This window comes from Stegostoma tigrinum, chromosome 11 (genome assembly GCF_030684315.1).
Source record: "Stegostoma tigrinum isolate sSteTig4 chromosome 11, sSteTig4.hap1, whole genome shotgun sequence".
NCBI lineage: Eukaryota > Metazoa > Chordata > Chondrichthyes > Orectolobiformes > Stegostomatidae > Stegostoma > Stegostoma tigrinum.
The window spans coordinates 67,749,621-67,770,538 of record NC_081364.1 but is presented as its reverse complement, the minus strand read 5'-3'; the positions used below and the strand labels follow the sequence as shown (position 1 = coordinate 67,770,538).

At 49.9% G+C, this 20,918-nt stretch overlaps 1 protein-coding gene across 6 annotated transcripts in view; it reads left to right on the top strand.

Annotated features, from left to right (window-relative positions):
• LOC125460529 (transmembrane and coiled-coil domains protein 1-like) overlaps positions 1–12,557 on the top strand; it is a 55,681-nt gene extending 43,124 nt beyond the window's left edge. For all 6 annotated transcript variants that reach the window (XM_059649541.1, XM_059649539.1, XM_059649542.1 and 3 more), the window contains 3 exons: positions 3,319–4,211; positions 10,162–10,297; positions 11,014–12,557. In XM_059649541.1, the coding sequence (XP_059505524.1) occupies positions 3,319–4,211; positions 10,162–10,297; positions 11,014–11,316 (1,332 nt within the window). In that variant the 3' untranslated portion in view covers positions 11,317–12,557. The remainder of the gene's footprint in view (positions 1–3,318; positions 4,212–10,161; positions 10,298–11,013) is intronic.
• Positions 12,558–20,918: the final 8,361 nt, after the last annotated feature.

The window sequence follows — 20,918 nt, the reverse complement described above, 5'->3', positions numbered from 1 at the left end:
TCACTGGAGCTAATAGTGTCTAGTTGCTCAAACTCTCTAAACACCTTGGGCTGGTGCCTCTGAGTGTAGAGGATCTGTGGAATTCAGCTGTCCAGGCTGGGTCATTAAATATATTCAAGGCTTTGAGATGGACGAGTGGTTTTAATCAGTGAGGGAATTGAGGGCTGTGGGGAATAGGCAGGAAAGTGGAATTGTGGATGATCAGAACAATGCGTGATCTCACTAAATGATGGAGCAGACTCGATGGGTTTGTTAAATGAGCATCATTACGTAGTGCCAATCTCCCACTTTTCCCCCATACTCTTGCACGTTATTTTTATCCACATATTCACCCAATAATCTCTTAAATACCTCAATAGAACCTACCTCTATCACTCTTCCAGGTAGTGCAATCCCCACCCTCCACTACTCACTGTGTGAAAAACAGTTTCCCTCATGTCACCCTCACTTCTTGTTCTTCCTTTTACAAGCAGGAACAGTTTCTGCCTGTCTGCTGTACCCAGCCCCCTCATGATTTAAAATTTTTTTATCATATCTCCTGTTTGCCATCTTCTCTCCAGGGAGAGCAGGCGTAACATCTTCAATCTATGCTCATCACTGAAGTTTCTCATTCCCAGGAACCATTCTAATGAACATCATCTTCACTCCTTCCAATGTCATTCCTATCATGTAGCAGCCAGAACTGTACACAGTACTGTAGAGGTCTGGCACGTTGCCTTCTACATGACAAAATAAACTTAAATATAAGATAATGATCAATGGATCAAAGAATATGTTGCTAGTGAGAATGGTGCAGGTGGAGTGGGTGAATCAGATGTAGATAATATATATTTAAGGAGAGATTTGATGCATGCACTGGAGAGAAGGTACATGGGACATAATAAAAAAAAATGAGAAGAAGAGGAGGCATGAATGGAATATAAATTCCGGCACAGATAGACCAGTGAACTAGTTGCTTTAGATACCATGTGATTCACACACACAAAATTATTGAGAACTTACTAATGAATGACTTGCATTTATCTGACTTCTCCTTACCATCTCGTATGTTAAGGCGCCTACCAGCCGATGAAGCACTTTTGAAATGTAGTCACTATTGTAGGAAAACAGCATGGAAACAGGCCATTTGTTAACCAGTTCAACCTGGCATGTGGGCTTCACTGAGATGAAGTTTGGGAGAAACCTCTCTGTTATCTGTGGGGAGCTGTTGGTGTAACAGTAATGTTACTGGATGAGTAATTCAAGCTAAATTCAATGAATCAATCTGGAATTGAACCCTGCTGTCTGTAATCGGGATCACAAAAGCATCAATGACTGTTGTAAAATCCCATCAGGTTCACGAATGCCCTGTAGGGAAGGAAGTCTGCTAACCTTACCTGATCTGGCCTGCATATGAATCCAGACCAACAGTGATGGTGTGAACTCAGAAATGCCCTCTGAATGACATAAAAATGTGGGCATTAGGAGCAGGAGCAGGCAATTCAGCCCTTTGAGTCTGTTCCACTATTGAACATGATCTTGGCTGATCTTATCCTGATCTCAACTCCACTTTCCTGCCTGCTCCCCACAGCCCTTTATCCTGTTTTACATCAGAAACCTATCTATTTCTTTCTGGAATCTGTGGATTCTGCCTCCGCTGCACTCCTGGGGCAGTGAGTTCCACAGATTCACAACCCTCTGATAGAAGCAGTTTCTCCTCCTCCTACTTTTTGAAACTACCTCCTGCCACTCTTCCTCTTGTTTGAGACTGTCCCACAAGGGGGATCATTTATTCAATGTCCACCTTCACCAATTCCCTTTAGCGTTTTATACACCTCAATCAGATCCCCCCGTTCATTCTTCTGAGCTCCAGCGAGTACACGCCAAAGGTACTCGATCGTTCCATGTACAACAGCCCTTTCATCCCTGGAATCAACCTGGTGAACCTCCTCTGAATTTGCCCCAGTACATGCATCTTCAAGGAAGGAGACCAAAAATGGTCACAATATTCCAGGAGATGTGGTCTCACCCATGCCTCATATCATTGTAATGACACTTCTTTACTATTATAATCTGATCCTTTTGCAATAAGGCAGCACGGTGACTCAGTGATTAACACTGCTGCCTCACAGCACCAGGGACCCGGGTTCAATTCCACCCTTGGGCAACTGTCTGTGTGGAGTTTGCACGTTTTCCCCGTGTCTGCATGGGTTTCCTCTGGGTATCCTCCCATAGTCCAAAGATGTGCAGGTTAAGTGGATTGGCCATGCTAAATTGCCCCATAGCGTTCAGGGTCGTGTGGGCCTTTTGGATGAGCCATGGGAAATGTAGGGTTACAGGAATAGGGTGGGTCTGGATGGGATGCTTTTTGGAGAGACCTTGTGAACTCAATGGGCTGAATAGCCTGCTTTAGGGATTCTGTGACTCTGTAAGTGCCAAGATTCCATTTGTCTGAATTGGTTGAACAAGCCACTTCAGTATATCCTACTACATTGTAGAACAGTACAGCACAAAAACAGGCCTTTCAGCCCACAGTACTGTGCCGAAATTTGATGCCAGACTGAACTAATCCCTTGGTCCATATCCCTCTATTCCTTGCATATTTACGTGTTTACCTAAAAGTCCCTAAAATGCCCCTATTGTATCTGCCTCCACCATCAACTCCTGGCAGCTTAGAACATAGAACATAGAACAGTACAGCACAGAACAGGCCCTTCAGCCCACAATGTTGTGCCGACCCTTGATCCTCATGTATGCACCCTCAAATTTCTGTGACCATATACATGTCCAGCAGTCTCTTAAATGACCCCAGTGACCTTGCTTCCACAACTGCTGCTGGCAACGCATTCCATGCTCTCACAACTCTCTGCGTAAAGAACCTGCCTCTGACATCCCCTCTATACTTTCCACCAACCAGCTTAAAACTATGACCCCTCGTGCTAGCCATTTCTGTCCTGGGCTTGTTCCAGAATCCTACCACTCTGTAAATAAAACACTAAATAAAAACACTTGCCCCTCAAGTCTCCTATGAACTTTTCCCCCTCTCTCACCTTAAATGTATCCCCCCTGATATGAGACATTTCAAGTCTCGGTGGGGAAAAAGATTCTGACAGTCAACCCTATCTATGTCTCTCATAATTTTATAGACTTCTGTCAAGCCTCCGTTCAGCCTTGCTGCTCCAGAGAAAACACCCTGAGGTTTTGTAGCCTGTCTTATTGTGGGTGCATATCCACTAGAATGTGGTTATTTCTCACTTTGTGCCTGAAATGGAGTGCTTGCCCGTTTTGTGTGGCGCTTTGGCAGGAGCTGGTACTGACCCTGGGATTGTGTCTTTGCAGATTGAGCGGCTGGAGCTGAACAGCTTGGCCCCGTCAAGTGTGATAGCCTCAGGCTCTGATGGCGGGGTCAGCACGGAGAGCGTGGACAGCGGCCTGGACCCACAGAGGACTAGGGCAGCCATTGCCCAGCTCCAGCAGAAGGTACTCCGGCTGACCGAGCAGCTGAAAGTGGAGCAGACGGTGCGCGATGACAATGTGGCTGAGTACCTGAAACTGGTGGGCAGCGCAGACCGCCAGCAGGGCAGCCGTATCAAGCACGCCTTCGAGAAGAAGAACCAGAAGTCAGCCCAGGCCATCCTACAGCTGCAGCGCAAGCTGGAACACTACCACCACAAGCTGCGGGAGGTCGAGCACAACGGCATTCCCCGGCAGCCCAAGGACGTGCTGCGGGATGTGCAGCAGGGCCTGAGAGACGTGGGTGCCAAGGTGACAGGCTTCAGCGAGGGGGTGGTAGGCAGCATGAGGGGTGGCCTGTCCAGCTTCTCCCAGGCCACTCACACAGCTGCGTCACTCCTGCGGAACCGGTTCGGCAGCGCAGACAATATCCCAGGCCTGAAGGAGCCACTGGACGAAGGACAGGCCGAGGAGTGCCTCAAGGCCCTGGGCATCTGCGGCCAGCTGCAGTTTGGCTCGCGGTACGGCAGCGAGGAGGAGTGCTCCAGCGGCACCTCAGGCTCGGGGGCCAACAGCACGTCCGGGGTCCCCCTGGAGCCATCCACCTCGAAAACCAACACCCTGGAGCTGCCCGGTTCCGGGTTTGAGGGAATCTTGCAGGAGTTTAACCAGGTGAAGGAGAACCAGGCTCGACTGGAGGAGTCGTTTGACAGGCTGAAATCTCACTACCAGAGGGATTATACCCTTATGCTGCAAACACTACAGGAAGAACGATACAGGTACAGTCTGCGGCTGCAGGCACGCCAGCAACTCGCCACCGCTTAGTGTGAGGCATGTTTACTCTGCAAAAGATTTGTATTTCATTCCCTGTCTGCTGTGTCTGCCTCCTGTGTACCTCTGTCTCTGTGTGCCTTGTGTGAGGTAATGCCTGGCCAGTTAGCTTGACATCAACTAGTCACCGAGATCTGCAGCACAGAAAAAGGTCCTTTAGCCCATAATGTCCACACTGATGGAACACAAGATCGACCTATATTAAATCCATTCTCCAGCACTCGGCACTCAGCCCACAGCCCTGTATGCTTCGGTATCCCAAGTACACATCTAAATACTTGTTCAATTAGATTAGGGTTTCTGTCTCTACGACCTTCACAGGCAGTGAGCCCCAAATTCCTAACCAACCACGTGAAAACATGTTTCCTCACATGTCCTTGGTCCTTACAGCTCGTTGATGTCCTCAGATCATTGATCCCTCCACCAGGGGAACATGTTTGTCCTGTGTACGCCCACATCAATTTATACATCTCCATCACGTCCCATCTCAATCTCCCAATGGAAAGTAACCGCAGCCCTTCTTATCTCTCATCATAACTGAAGATCTCCAACCCAGGCAGTATCCTGGTAAATCACTGTACCCTCTCCAGTGACCCAGACTGTGAGTGTGAGAGAGAAATGTGAGAGATTGTACCCTCCGACTGAGACACACACGCACGCACACGCCGGACCCCCAGACGTAGAAATGACGTATCCACGAACTGAGAGAGAGAGAGAGACGGTGTCCCCAGACTGTGTGTGAGAGAGAGACGGTGTCCCCAGACTGTGTGTGTGTGTGTGTGTGTGTGTGTGTGTGTGTGTGTGTGTGTGTGTGTGTGTGTGTGTGTGTGTGTGTGTGTGTGTGAGAGAGAGAGAGAGAGAGACAGTGCCCCCAGACTGTGTGTGAGAGAGAGAGACGGTGTCCCCAGACTGTGTGCGAGAGATAGAGAGAGACGGTGCCCCCAGACTGTGTGTGCGAGAGATAGAGAGAGACGGTGCCCCCAGACTGTGTGTGCGAGAGAGAGAGAGACAGTGCCCCCAGACTGTGTGTGAGAGAGAGAGACGGTGTCCCCAGACTGTGTGCGAGAGATAGAGAGAGACGGTGTCCCCAGACTGTGTGTGAGAGAGAGAGAGTCTGGGGGCACTGTCTCTCCCTCTGTCTTGCACACACAGTCGTGGGGCACCGCCTCTCTCGCGCTCTCTCGCGCTCTCTCGCGCTCTCTCGCGCTCTCTCGCGCTCTCTCGCGCTCTCTCGCGCTCTCTCGCACACAGTCTGGGGGCACCGTCACTCTCTCTGTGTGCGAGAGAGAGAGAGATGGTGCCCCCAGACTGCGTGAGTGCGAGAGACAGTGCCCCCAGACTGTGTGAGAGAGAGACTAACGGTGCCCCCAGATTGTGTGAGAGAAACAGACGGTGCCCCCAGACTGTGTGTGCGAGAGGCGGTGCCCCCAGACTGTGTGTGTGCGAGAGGCGGTGCCCCCAGACTGTGTGTGTGCGAGAGGCGGTGCCCCCAGACTGTGTGTGTGCGAGAGGCGGTGCCCCCAGACTGTGTGTGTGCGAGAGGCGGTGCCCCCAGACTGTGTGTGTGCGAGAGGCGGTGCCCCCAGACTGTGTGTGTGCGAGAGGCGGTGCCCCCTGACTGTATGTGCGAGAGAGAGACAGAGGCGGTGCCCCCAGACTGTGTGTGTGTGCGAGAGGCGGTGCCCCCAGACTGTGTGTGTGTGCGAGAGGCGGTGCCCCCAGACTGTGTGTGTGTGCGAGAGGCGGTGCCCCCAGACTGTGTGTGTGTGCGAGAGGCGGTGCCCCCAGACTGTGTGTGTGTGCGAGAGGCGGTGCCCCCAGACTGTGTGTGTGTGCGAGAGGCGGTGCCCCCTGACTGTGTGTGTGTGCGAGAGGCGGTGCCCCCTGACTGTGTGTGTGTGCGAGAGGCGGTGCCCCCTGACTGTGTGAGTGCGAGAGGCGGTGCCCCCTGACTGTGTGAGTGCGAGAGGCGGTGCCCCCTGACTGTATGTGCGAGAGAGAGACAGAGGCGGTGCCCCCAGACTGTGTGTGTGTGCGAGAGGCGGTGCCCCCAGACTGTGTGTGTGTGCGAGAGGCGGTGCCCCCAGACTGTGTGTGCGAGAGGCGGTGCCCCCAGACTGTGTGTGCGAGAGGCGGTGCCCCCAGACTGTGTGTGTGCGAGAGGCGGTGCCCCCAGACTGTGTGTGCGTGCGAGAGGCGGTGCCCCCAGACTGTGTGTGCGTGCGAGAGGCGGTGCCCCCAGACTGTGTGTGCGTGCGAGAGGCGGTGCCCCCTGACTGTGTGTGCGTGCGAGAGGCGGTGCCCCCTGACTGTGTGTGTGTGCGAGAGGCGGTGCCCCCTGACTGTATGTGCGAGAGAGAGACAGAGGCGGTGCCCCCAGACTGTGTGTGTGTGCGAGAGGCGGTGCCCCCAGACTGTGTGTGTGTGCGAGAGGCGGTGCCCCCAGACTGTGTGTGTGTGCGAGAGGCGGTGCCCCCTGACTGTGTGTGTGTGCGAGAGGCGGTGCCCCCAGACTGTGTGTGTGCGAGAGGCGGTGCCCCCAGACTGTGTGTGTGCGAGAGGCGGTGCCCCCAGACTGTGTGTGTGCGAGAGGCGGTGCCCCCAGACTGTGTGTGTGCGAGAGGCGGTGCCCCCAGACTGTGTGTGTGCGAGAGGCGGTGCCCCCAGACTGTGTGTGTGCGAGAGGCGGTGCCCCCAGACTGTGTGTGTGCGAGAGGCGGTGCCCCCAGACTGTGTGTGTGCGAGAGGCGGTGCCCCCTGACTGTATGTGCGAGAGAGAGACAGAGGCGGTGCCCCCAGACTGTGTGTGTGTGCGAGAGGCGGTGCCCCCAGACTGTGTGTGTGTGCGAGAGGCGGTGCCCCCAGACTGTGTGTGCGAGAGGCGGTGCCCCCAGACTGTGTGTGCGAGAGGCGGTGCCCCCAGACTGTGTGTGCGAGAGGCGGTGCCCCCAGACTGTGTGTGTGCGAGAGGCGGTGCCCCCTGACTGTATGTGCGTGCGAGAGGCGGTGCCCCCAGACTGTGTGTGCGTGCGAGAGGCGGTGCCCCCTGACTGTGTGTGTGTGCGAGAGGCGGTGCCCCCTGACTGTGTGTGTGTGCGAGAGGCGGTGCCCCCTGACTGTATGTGCGAGAGAGAGACCGAGGCGGTGCCCCCAGACTGTGTGTGTGTGCGAGAGGCGGTGCCCCCAGACTGTGTGTGTGTGCGAGAGGCGGTGCCCCCAGACTGTGTGTGTGTGCGAGAGGCGGTGCCCCCTGACTGTGTGTGTGTGCGAGAGGCGGTGCCCCCTGACTGTGTGAGTGCGAGAGGCGGTGCCCCCTGACTGTGTGAGTGCGAGAGGCGGTGCCCCCTGACTGTATGTGCGAGAGAGAGACAGAGGCGGTGCCCCCAGACTGTGTGTGTGTGCGAGAGGCGGTGCCCCCAGACTGTGTGTGTGTGTGCGAGAGGCGGTGCCCCCAGACTGTGTGTGCGAGAGGCGGTGCCCCCAGACTGTGTGTGCGAGAGGCGGTGCCCCCAGACTGTGTGTGCGCGAGAGGCGGTGCCCCCTGACTGTATGTGCGTGCGAGAGGCGGTGCCCCCAGACTGTGTGTGCGTGCGAGAGGCGGTGCCCCCTGACTGTGTGTGCGTGCGAGAGGCGGTGCCCCCTGACTGTGTGTGTGTGCGAGAGGCGGTGCCCCCTGACTGTGTGTGTGTGCGAGAGGCGGTGCCCCCTGACTGTATGTGCGAGAGAGAGACCGAGGCGGTGCCCCCAGACTGTGTGTGTGTGCGAGAGGCGGTGCCCCCAGACTGTGTGTGTGTGCGAGAGGCGGTGCCCCCAGACTGTGTGTGTGTGCGAGAGGCGGTGCCCCCTGACTGTGTGTGTGTGCGAGAGGCGGTGCCCCCTGACTGTGTGTGTGCGAGAGGCGGTGCCCCCTGACTGTATGTGCGAGAGAGAGACAGAGGCGGTGCCCCCAGACTGTGTGTGTGTGCGAGAGGCGGTGCCCCCAGACTGTGTGTGTGTGCGAGAGGCGGTGCCCCCAGACTGTGTGTGTGTGCGAGAGGCGGTGCCCCCAGACTGTGTGTGTGTGCGAGAGGCGGTGCCCCCAGACTGTGTGTGTGTGCGAGAGGCGGTGCCCCCAGACTGTGTGTGTGTGCGAGAGACGGTGCCCCCAGACTGTGTGTGTGTGCGAGAGACGGTGCCCCCAGACTGTGTGTGTGTGTGCGAGAGACGGTGCCCCCAGACTGTGTGTGCGAGAGGCGGTGCCCCCAGAATGTGTGTGCGAGAGAGAGACAGAGGCGGTGCCCCCAGACTGTGTGAGTGCGAGAGGCGATGCCCCCAGACTGTGTGTGTGAGAGGCGATGCCCCCAGACTGTGTGTGTGAGAGAGAGACAGAGGCGGTGCCCCCAGACTGTGTGAGTGCGAGAGGCGATGCCCCCAGACTGTGTGTGTGAGAGGCGATGCCCCCAGACTGTGTGTGTGAGAGAGAGACAGAGGCGGTGCCCCCAGACTGTGTGAGTGCGAGAGGCGATGCCCCCAGACTGTGTGTGTGAGAGAGAGATGGTGCCCCCAGACTGTGTGAGAGAGTGTGTCTGGGGGCACCGCCTCTCTCAATGTGTGCGAGAGAGAGAGAGAGAGAGAAACAGTGCCCCCAGATTGTGTGTGTGTGTGTGTGTGTGTGTGTGTGTGTGTGAGAGAGAGAGAGAGAGAGATGGTGCCCCCGGACTGTGTGCGCGAGAGACGGTGCCCCCAGACTGTGTGTGCGAGAGAGAGAATGACGGTGCCCCAAGACTGTGTGTGCGAGAGACGGTGTCCCTAGAGTGTGTGTGTGCGAGAGAGAGACAGAGGCGGTGCCCCCAGACTGTGTGTGTGTGCGAGAGACGGTGCCCCCAGACTGTGTGTGCAAGAGAGAGAGGGAGAGGCGGTGCCCCCAGACTGTGTGTGCAAGAGAGAGAGGGAGAGGCGGTGCCCCCAGACTGTGTGTGCGAGAGAGAGAGAGAGAGAGAGAGGCGGTGCCCCCAGACTGTGTGTGCGAGAGGCGGTGCCCCCAGACTGTGTGAGTGCGAGAGGCGGTGCCCCCTGACTGTATGTGCGAGAGAGAGACAGAGGCGGTGCCCCCAGACTGTGTGTGTGTGCGAGAGGCGGTGCCCCCAGACTGTGTGAGTGCGAGAGGCGGTGCCCCCTGACTGTATGTGCGAGAGAGAGACAGAGGCGGTGCCCCCAGACTGTGTGTGTGTGCGAGAGATGGTGCCCCCAGACTGTGTGTGCGAGAGACGGTGCCCCCAGACTGTGTGAAAGAGAGAAAGAGAGAGAGAGAGAAAGAGAGAGAGACGGTGTGCCCAGGCTGAGAGAGAGATTACCGTCAAACAGACAGAGAGTGAGTCTGTGATCCCGACTGAGGGTGAGAGAGACACCCCTAGTTTGACAGAGACAGAGACAGACAAATATAGAGATGGTACCCCCAGACTAAGGGAGAAAGAGACGGTGCCCCCAGACTGAGAAAAAGAGAGAGGTAGTGGTGAGAGGGGTTCCCCCAGACTCAGAGAGAGTCAGAGGGTGTGGAGTGGAGGGAGACGGGTATGGTACTGCCAGCGTGAGAGAGAGACCGTAGCCCCAGACTAAGATTCGATGAATTCAACTGCTCAGAGACCTGTGGCAGAGGAAATGGATTTGGAGGAGGTCAATAGCTTAACTGTCCTTTCTCTCAATGTGTGTAACTGCCTGCCCTCCTCCTGTTTCTTGCCCTGTGTGTGTCTACCCTCTTGGTGTCCTATGTCCGACTGTCTCTCCGGCTCCTTGCCCTGTCTCCCTGTGTCTGGCTCTCTAGCTCCCATTCTAAAGTGAAATTGAATGGCTTTGTGTGTGCAGCCTTGTTGTGAAGTGGGATGTACCTCACTCTGATTTCCACTGTTTAACATGTGATAGGTGTGAGCGACTCGAGGATCAGCTGAATGATCTGACTGAGCTTCACCAGAACGAGATTCATAACCTCAAGCAGGAGCTGGCGAGTATGGAGGAGAAGATTGCTTACCAGTCTTATGAGCGAGCCCGAGACATCCAGGTCAGTGTGCAGCCTGTCATTGTATACAGTCAGATCAGCAATCACTGCGGAATTCCTCATGTCAGCCAGCACATTGATAGTACGATGGTATCAACCATCTATCACCTATTGCTCCCAGCCCAGAATGTGAATGCCTGACTCACTAATACTCTGTTTAATCTCTTGCTCCTTTCCCTCTGTTCCCTACTCCTCTTCAGACCTGTGATGCACAATGCCTGTGGGGTAAATGGGTTTCTCCCTGTGTGTGTGGGGGTAGTGGGTTTCTCCCTGTATATATGTGTGTGTGTGTGTGTGTGTGTGTGTGTGTGGGGCAGGGGTGGGGGGGGAGCAGTGCGGTGTAAGTGGGTTTCTCCCTGTGTGTCGGGGGATAAATGGGTTTCTCTCTATGGCGGGGATGGGGTAAGTGGGTTTCTCTCTGTATGTGGGGGGGCTAAGTGAGTTTCTCCCTGTGTGTAGTGAGGGGGTGGTAAGTGGGTTTTGCCCTGTCTGTGGGGGGGGGGGGGGGGGGGTGTTGGGTGGGTGCAGGGGTTAAGTGGATTTCTCCCTGTGTGTGAGGGCGGTAAATGGGTTTCACCCTGTGGAGGCGAATGGTGCTTGCTGCAGGGTAGCAGGTTGCCCCACCCCTCCCCTGCCATTTCGTGGTGTTGGGGGGGGGGGGGGTCGGGTAACATGCTTCTCCCAGTGGGCTAAGGGCTGCATTGTTGTTTCTCTCTCAGGAAGCCCTGGAGGCGTGTCAGACCCGAATCTCCAAGATGGAGCTGCAGCAACAGCAGCAGCAGGTGGTACAACTGGAGGGCCTGGAGAACGGCACAGCGCGTACCCTCCTGGGGAAACTCATCAACGTGCTGCTGGCTGTCATGGCCGTCCTCCTGGTGTTTGTGTCCACACTGGTGCCGTTGATGAAGACGCGCAGCAGGACTTTTAGCACTTTGTTCTTCCTGGTCTTTCTGGGCCTAACCTGGAGGAACTGGCAGGCCATCAGTGGCTCCCTGGGGCAACTCATTCCTGTTCTGACGTGACCCCAAGCCCAGGACGTGGGCCCCAGTGAATGGAATACACGTGGAATCGGAGATGGAAAAGACACCACCTCTATCCTTGACTGGGAGTTGCTGACAGCGTTTGAAGGTCACAGCAAATTAGTTGGCATTTGAGTCATAACTGTGAATTCTCCTCCAGCACAAGTACAGACTGAGTGAGGATAGATGGACGGAAGGGCTGTGAGCTTGGTTATTTAACAATAACCCCTCCCCACTCCATCTCCAAATCGCTGTTAGGGGACAGGGGAGAATGGAATCGATAACAGCATTGCTGCCTAAAATTTAGTGCACAGTGTACTTTGTTTATTTTTCTGAGTAATCTTTTGTATTTAATTTGACTATGCCCAGACCTGCTTTATGGAGAAGTAGCTCACTGAAATAAGAGCACATTCCATCATCAGCAGGTTGATCCAGGGTTGTTATGTCAGTCTCTTTACCATGACCTGGGTTGAAAGACTCAAGACTGGGATGGACTTGAAGTAATTGTTGCTAAGTCACGGCCTCCTCCTGACACTGGCCAAATGACAGTGCTGCATCCTGTGGACTGATGATGCCACAGTTATTAGGGATATCTAATAGAGCTCCTACTTGCTGCATTCAAAACCCATGCACTCCTCCCTTGACGTACACATCCCTTGCCTACTCCCTGAACGCAACCCTATCCCGTTTTGACTAACAGACTTGAAGAGTGACACTCAAGAGCATCTCAGTGCTCCCTCATTGCTTGAGACAAATACCAACTTAAGAGATTTTGTTTTTAACATTCAAACAGCAGCAAAGAGTTTGAATAATTCAAATGAAGTGACAACTTGTGAGCCCAATGCCTATTGCCCAACTCCTGGCTGTCCGAGCACAGAAGAGGTAAACAGGATCACTGAAAACTGGCCACTCCTGCCTTTTCTAAAATGGCAGTTTTATGAAACCCTATGGTAGATGATGATGCTTGGAATGAGATTTTTTTTTAAAAGTCAACAGGTTCAAAATAAAGTGTTGTGTTCTTCCTATCAGCGCAGAGTGTGAAGCTATGAATGTACACTGCTCCAGCCAATAATAGGAGCGGTGGCACCCTCAGTGCTACAGATGTGAATGAGGCTGGGAAACATTTGAATTCCTTCAGTGATGACTAGGTTAAGCTTCTTGCTGCTCCACCCTATCAATGGCATCCACAGCTTATTGATTGTTGCAGTTGTCAGCAGCAGTCCATGTACTGTACTTAAATAAAGACCTCCACTGTTAACTTGCTGTCTGTTCTTTGTGCGATCGGGGACAGGGTATCACTGTACCTTTCAAATCCAGGTGCAATATCTGACCAAGCCTCATAGATCATCTCTGGTGCATAACCTACTGTTATATTCATAAGTAGTACCAGCACAAATACAGGTTCATTTTGATATGAAGAATAGGAAAACAAATTTACTATCTAACTCGAAAGAAACCTCAGTGTTTTGGTGCAGAGGGATCTGAGTGTCTTTGTGCATTAATTCAGAAAATTAGTATGCAGGTACAGCAGGTAGTAAGAAAGGCAAACAGAATTTTAGCATGTCTCTTTCTTCCTCTTTCAGATATATCTGTTGAAAAGCATTGTGACAGGTTTGTAAAATCCCCAGCTTGTTCTTGTAAAATGGCATCCAAACAGCAAAAATCCCTGGATTCAACAAGCAGTTTGAATGGCTTCTCATAGTTCAAGGCTGTTAAAACCTGTGTAGGAATTTTTCCAGTTCTGAAATCATCAAAGGCACGCTGACGTTTATTTGTCCCTTTCCAATTTTATGCATTCTTCAATGGGGAGGCAAAGACCTAGCGATATTATCATCAGTCTGTTAATCCAGAAACCCAGATAACATTCTGAGGGCCCAGGTTTGAATCCCGCCACAGTAGATGGTAGAATTTGAATTCAATAAAATATCTGGAATTCAGAATGTAATAATAACTGTGATTCCATTGTCAATTGTTGGAAAAACCCATCTGGTTCACCAATGTCCTTTAGGGAAGGAAACTTACCTGGTCCTTACCTGGACCATCTTTACCTGGTCTGGACTACATGTGGCTCCAGACCCACAGCAATGTGGTTGACTAAACTTCCCTCTGTGTAATTAGAAATGGCCAATAAATGCTGCCTGGTCAGTGATGCCCTCATCCTGTGAAAGAATAAAAAAAAACAAATTTGTGGAAGCAACCTAGAGTTCAGCAGATTAGAGCAAATCACTAATAAAGTCCACACAGAATTTAGCAATTTTTTCTTGGGTGTGGGAAGATCTAAAATATCCTTTATTTTCACTTATCTAGGTATGACCTGGTCTTGTGACCTGGTCTTGCCCCATTGTGCAGCCGAAGTCATTTCCACTATGGCAAATTCACTCTTAGCCAGTTGATAACCAATTGTCTCAAATGGTGTAAATGTTCTTCCAGGTTAAGCTGAAAGTAAGCAAATTTTCATTGTAGTTACTCTATTGTAAAAAGAGTCAATACACCTGAAACATTAGCTATGCTTTCTCTCCACAGTTGCCAGATCTGCTGAGTTACCCCAGCAATTTCAATGTTGCATTCTCATTTTCAGCATCTTTTGTTTTTTTTTTAAAAACTATTACATAACCCTTTGGTCACTTTGTTGGTTAATCATTGGAAGGTTGTGTGTTTTTCATTCCAAAGGGTATGCTTTTACATTGATAAAGTCCATCTGGTATTACAAAAGCTGCTTTTTTTTTGGCTTTACCAGTGAAAAGATTTGGCAATATATCTTTTAAAGAATGTACAGATTAGGAGTATAACATTCAGCCTATGAAATTTGCTCCACTATTCAACAACATCATGGCTGACCTGATTTTAACCTGAACTCTGCATTCCTGCATATCCCCAAGAGCCTTTTATACCTGATCTTTCACTATTGTAAATATATTTTTCTCCTGTGTTCTGGCTATGATTGGAGGAATGTGCTGGTAATCGAGTCCCACAGCTCCATCGTTGGTATATATGTGTTCATTCAGTCAAGGGAAATGCCAAATCCTTCTCATTTCTATTTCAATCCAGAATAAGAAACTTTTAATAGGCTCCTTTTTTGGGCTCAAGGTAACCTAATTATTATAACACATGAGCTATAATCCAGAGTAAGAACTAAATTGCCTTAATCCCAAACAGGCATGCAGCACAAGTAACAGGCGGTGCAGAGGTTTTTGCAAAAGAAAATCAATAGTGTTGATCACGGGTCTGTAAATGAAGCATTGAGCATGATGAATCCATGTGGTACGCTGGGTTTCCTGTTGACGCAATCAAATTGCTGACAGCCACAGACCGAAAGTCTTCAGATTAAAATCTAGGTAATTATCGACTGGTGAGCCTGACGTCAGTGATAGGGAAGCTACTGGAGAAGATACTGAGGGATAGGATCTATTCCCACTTGGAAGAAAATGGGCTTATCAGTGATAGGCAACGTGGTTTTGTGCAGGGAAGGTCATGTCTTACCAACTTAATAGAACTCTTTGAGGACGTGACAAAGTTAATTCATGTGGGAAAGGCTGTAGATGCCATATACGTGGACTTCAGTAAGGGGTTTGATAAAGTTTCCCTATGGCAGGCTGATGGAGAAAGTGAAGTCACATGGGGTCCAGGGTGTGCTAGCTAGATGGATAAAGAACTGGCTGGGCAACAGGAGACAGAAGGTAGTTGTAGAAGGGAGTTTCTCAAATTGGAGACCTGTGACCAGTGGTGTTCCACAGGGATCTGTGCTGGGACCACTGTTGTTTGTGATATATGTAAATGATCTGGAGGAAGGTGTAGGTGGTCTGATCAAGTTTGCTGATGACACTAAGATTGGTGGAGTAGCAGATAGTGAAGGGGACTGTCAGAGAATACAGCAGAATATAGATAAACTGGAGAGTTGAGCAGATAAATGGCAGATGGAGTTCAATCCGGGCAAATGCGAGGTGATGCATTTTGGAAGATCTAATTCCAGGGCGAACTATACAGTAAGTGGAAAAGTCCTAGGGAAAACTGATGAACAGAGAGATCTGGGTGTTCAGGTCCATTGTTCCCTGAAGGTGACAACGCAGGTCAATAGGGTGGTCAAAAAGGCATATGGCATGCTTTCCTTCATTGGGCGGGGTATTGAGTACAAGAGTTGGCAGGTCATGTTGCAATTGTATAGGACTTTGGTTCGGCCACGTTTGGAGTACTGTGTGCAGTTCTGGTCACCACATTACTAAAAGGATGTGGATGCTTTGGAGAGTGTGCACAGGAGGTTCACCAGGATGTTGCCTGGTATGGAGGGTGCTAGCTATGAAGAGAGGTTGAGTAGATTAGGATCATTTTCATTAGAAAGATGGAGATTGAGGGGGGGACCTGATTGAGGCCTACAAAATCATGAGGGGTATAGACAGGGTGGATAGCAAGAAGCTTTTTCCCAGAGTGGGGGACTCAATTACTAGGGGTCATGAGCTCAAAGTGAGAGGAGGAAAGTTTAAGGGAGATATGCGTGGAAAGTTCTTTACACAGAGGGTGGTGGGTGCCTGGAACGCGTTGCCAGCGGAGGTGGTAGACGCAGACACGTTAGCGTCTTTTAAGATATATTTGGACAGGTACATGGATGGGCAGGGAGCAAATGGACACAGACCATTAGCAAATAGATGACAGGTTAGACAGAGGATTTTGATCGGCGCAGGCTTGGAGGGCCGAAGGGCCTGTTCCTGTGCTGTAGGAAAAACAAAACAAAAAGAAATCAGGCTGGATCCAAGTCTTTGGAAAATGGCCACTGTTCAGCTTTCCAGGCTTTAGAAGGTAGTTATATCTCAAAGTTTTTCTCCCCTAGCCTCTAAGCTGCTGTTGTAGTCGCTGTAATTATATGGCAAAACCAGTTCAATTTCTGGTTGATGGTAATCAGCAAGATGCTGATGCTGGGGCAGCTCAATAATTACAGATGGGTAAGGTTAAACCTGATGTTGGTTGTGTTATTGGGGAAAAAGCTTTGACGGACTGTATAAATCCTCATTTAGAAAGGCACAGTTTAATCAAAAACAATCATCATAGATTTGTTCAGAGAAGGTTGTAGTTGACTAATTTGATTGAATGCTTGTAGAATGTAACAAAGAAAGTTGAGGGGCAGATGTTTGAGGTGATCTACATGGATATCAGAGAGGCTTTTGACAAATTCTAGTGTGGCAGACTGTCAGTAAATTGAAAGTCACTGTTTTAGATACCAAAGACTGAGACTTAATTACAAGCATTGGGGGTGGGAGGTGGGGTGGGGCGTGGACATGTTTAAGAAGTTTGCAGAAGATACAAAAAAATGGCCATTTAGTCAACTGTGAAGGGGGTTGACTGTAGGCTTCCTGTTTGTAGACTGTAGAACGTGATGAATATTCTGGCCAGATGGGCAGTTAAATCGTTGGCGTAATTCAATCAGGAGAAGAGTGAGCTGATGCATGAAGGAGGTGAAACTGATAAAGGTATCCACCATAAACCATAAATGAGGGGAAACAGAGGTGGAGAGGATCAGTGAAGGTACAAATCCTGCAAGGTACCAGGACAGGTTGGTAAGATGGTGAAAAATGTATAGAGAATGCTTTCATGTCTTGGACACAGACTAGAGTACATAAAGGGTATTCGTTAGAACTGTCTGAAATACTGGTTAGATCACAGCGAGAGAACTGAGTACAGTTATGGCCACTACATTACAGGACGGATGTGATCACACAGGAGATTTACCAGGATGTTGCCAAGGCTGGAGAATAATAGCCAAGTGGAATGATTAATCACTGGACGGGTGTAAATTTAATGTGGTTGGTGGAACCATTAGGGAATGCTTGAGGAGTTATTTTGTTCTCTGTCATTCAGAGGGTGGTGGGGATTTGGAGCTCTGTCAGAAAGAGTGGTAGACAGACAAACTCTCGTCACATTTTTTAAAACGTCCTTGTATGTGCATTTGAAATAGCAGATGAATTTGGAACAGGAGCAGGCCACTCAGCACCTCATATCTGCTTCACCCTTCAATAACCTCTGCTGTAAAAACATTTGAGGAGCCTTCTTCCATTGCATTTTCAGGAATGAAGTTCCCAAAAATTCACAAACCTTCAATGATAAACCATTTCTCCTTATTTTTAAACAAGTGACCCTGGTTGTACAATCATATGTACAAATTGGGAGTTAAAGCTGAACAACTTCTGTTTGGCCAGTACAGGCAAGATGAGCTGCATGATCTCCAGTGCTAAAAATAATTTGAAGTTTCTATGACAGAGACGTCGAGAATAGAACTGAAAGAAGAGGAGACTTACAATTATTACAATTTTTGACAGAAGTGGTCGCAAGTCTGCAAATTGGAACAGTCTTAAAAAATAGGCGAAGGTGACCAAGAAAATGCCAAGAGAAAATAGGAAATGGGGGTAAATGAGTAAGAAACATTCTCTTAAAAAGATTTTAAGAGGCTTTATAAGTACGCTAAAATGAAACTAAAGTAAACATGATCCCTTAGAGGCAGACAAGAAGGAAATTGTAATGAGGAACATTCTATTGAAATCCTATAATATGAAAACAGGCCATTCAGCCCAACAAGTCCACGCTGACCCTCTGAAGAGTATTATGCCCTGAACCACCCCTCTACCACATTCCCGTAACCCTGCATTTCTTATGGCTAACCCAGCTAACCTACATATCCTGGGGCACTAAGGGCAATTTAACATGGCCAATCCACCCAGCCTGCACATCTTTGGACTGTGGGAGGAAACCCACACAGACATGGGGAGAATGTGCAAACTCCACACAGACAGTCACCTGAGGGTGGAATCGAACCCAGGTCCCTGGTGTTGTGAGGCAGCAGTGCTAACCACTGAGCCACTGTGCTGCCATATTGTTGTATTGGTCAAGGTATTAAAGAAATCACATCTATGTCTTCACAGTAGGCGGCACGCTGAACATTGTAGAGATAACAGGGAACCAAAGACATAATGCAACTTGAATTAAAATGATGGATGTTCTATATTAGAGAAGAAAGGCCTTAGAGAGATTCCAGATTAAATCTGCTGGGCCCAATGATCTACAACCAAAGGTTTGAGAAGGTTGCGGGGTTGCTTAATGCACTATGATTTTCCAGACTTTCCTGGACTCCGGAATACATATGGAGGCTTGGAAAGCAGCAAGATGCAACTTTGTCATTCAAGAGAGGAGTAGCCTGACATCAGTCATAGAATCCCTGCAATTTGGGGACAGACTATTTGGCCCAGCAAGTCCACCCAGAAGAGCATCTCACCCAGACTCATTCCCCTACCCCTGCATTTCCCATGTCAAATCCACCTAACTTAAACACCCCTGGACACTATGGGCAATTTTAGCATGACCAATCCACCTAGCCTGCACATCTTTGGACTGTGGGAGGAAACCGGAGCACCTGGAGGAAACCCATGCAGACACGGGGAGAATGTGCAAACTCCACACCCTGAGTGTGGAACTGAACCCAGGTCCTTGGTGCTGTGAGGCAGCAGTGCTAACCACCATGCCTAAAAGTGCCAAATCCTAACCACCAGACCCCCAGGCATGGGTAAAGTGCAAGTACAGGCAATCCACTGGCTACAAAACAGCTCATAGAGGTCCTTTCCTACGCATCAAAACATTGTTCATTGACATTGAGGGCCTTCCTGTCCCACCATTACAGCCCTCAGTCAGCCAATAAGCAGACAATGGAGGAGCAGCAGAGAAGGGTATTCCAATAGTTATACTGAAGACTTGTGCTCCAGAATTTGCTGCTCCCTTAGCCAAGCTCTTTCAGTACAGTTGTAACACTGACATCTACCCAACAATGTGGAAAATTGCCCAGGTATATCCCACATTCAAAAGCGAGGCAAATCCATCCCAGCCAATTATTGTCCCATCAGTCTACTCTGGATCAACAGTGCTACCAAGTAGCCCAGTGACACTCAGTTTGGATCCTGCCAGGGCCACTCAGCTCCTGACCTCATTATAGATTTGATTCAAACATGGACAAAAGAGCAGAATACCAGAGGTGAGGTGACAGTGACAGCCCTTGACATCAGGGCTGCATTCAACCGAGTGTCGTATCAAGGAGCCTTAGGAAAACTGGAATCAGTGAGAACTGGAACAAACTCTCTGCTGGTTGGGGTCATACCTGACGCATGGGAAGATGGTTGTGGTTGTGGGAGATCAGTCATCTCAGCTCTAGGACATCACTGCACTGAGTAGTGTCCTCGACCCAACTATCTTCAGCTGCTTCATCAACCAGCTTCCCTCCATCATAAGGTCATAAGTGGGGACATTCACCGATGATTGCACAATGTTCAGCACCATTCATGACTACTCAGATACTGCTCATGTTCAAATGCAACAAGATCTGGACAATATTCAGGTTTGGGCTGAAAAGTGGCAAGTGACATTTGCACCATTCAAATGTTGGGTCATGACCATCTCTAGTAAGAGACAATCTAACCACCAATGCTTGATATTGAAAGACTAAATCATCACTGAATCCTCCAGTGTCAACATTGTGAGGGTTACCTTTGACCAGAAACTCATTGGACTTGCCATGTAAGTAGTGGCTACAAGAGCAGGTCAGAAGCTAGGAATATTGCAATGAGTAACTCACCTCCTTAATCCCACCGTCCCAAAGCCTGTCCACCATCTACAAGGCACAAGTCAGAAGTCTGATGAGATAGTCCCCACTTGCCAGGTATGGTGCTCCAATAATATTTAGGAAGCATGACACCATCCAGGATAAGGCCACCACTTGATTGGTACTCTATCCACATACATTCACTCCCTCCACCACTGATGCTCAGTAGCAGCAGTGTGTACTATCTACAAGATGCACTGCAGAAATTAACCAAAGATCCTCAGACAGCACCTTCCAAACTCACGACCACTTCCATCTACAGGGACAAGGGCAGCAGATACATGGACACACCACTACCTCCAAGTTCCCATCCAAGCCACTCACTACCTTGACTTGGAAATATATCGCCGTCCCTTCACTGTCGCTGGGTCAAAATCCAGGAATTCCCTCCCTGAGGGCATTGTAAGTCAACCCACAGCAGGAGGGTTCAAGAAGGCAGCTCACCCCCCACCTTCTCAAGTGGGGCAACTAGAAACAGACAATAAATGTTGCACCAGCCAGGAATAAATAAAGACAGATCTGTCACTTTGCTCAGTTTTTAAACCAGGGTTCAATATTGGCTCCGATGAAGAATTACTAGACCCGAAACATTAGCTTGCTCTCTGTCCATAGACATTGCCTGAATTGCTGTGATCTCCAGCATTTATTGTTTTCAGAACAGATTCCATCATCTGTAGTAATTTGCTCCTAAAAATTAGCAGCTCACTAGTCAGCCAATATCAAGCCTGTAATCAGGGGATTGAAAAACAATGATCAGAACTTCTGTAAAATTATCCCTGGATGTCTTTGTAACTGGAGATACACTTCCTCCCAGCTGATTTATCCTCTTACATTAATATATGTTCTGTACAATAATTCACAGTCCTCCTCCATAGCTACAGAGTCTACTTCATTTCCCACTTCTGTGGAAACAGACAAAATATTCATTAAAGCAAGAACCATATGGTCTGCGTCCACACCCTTACTGTCTCTTATG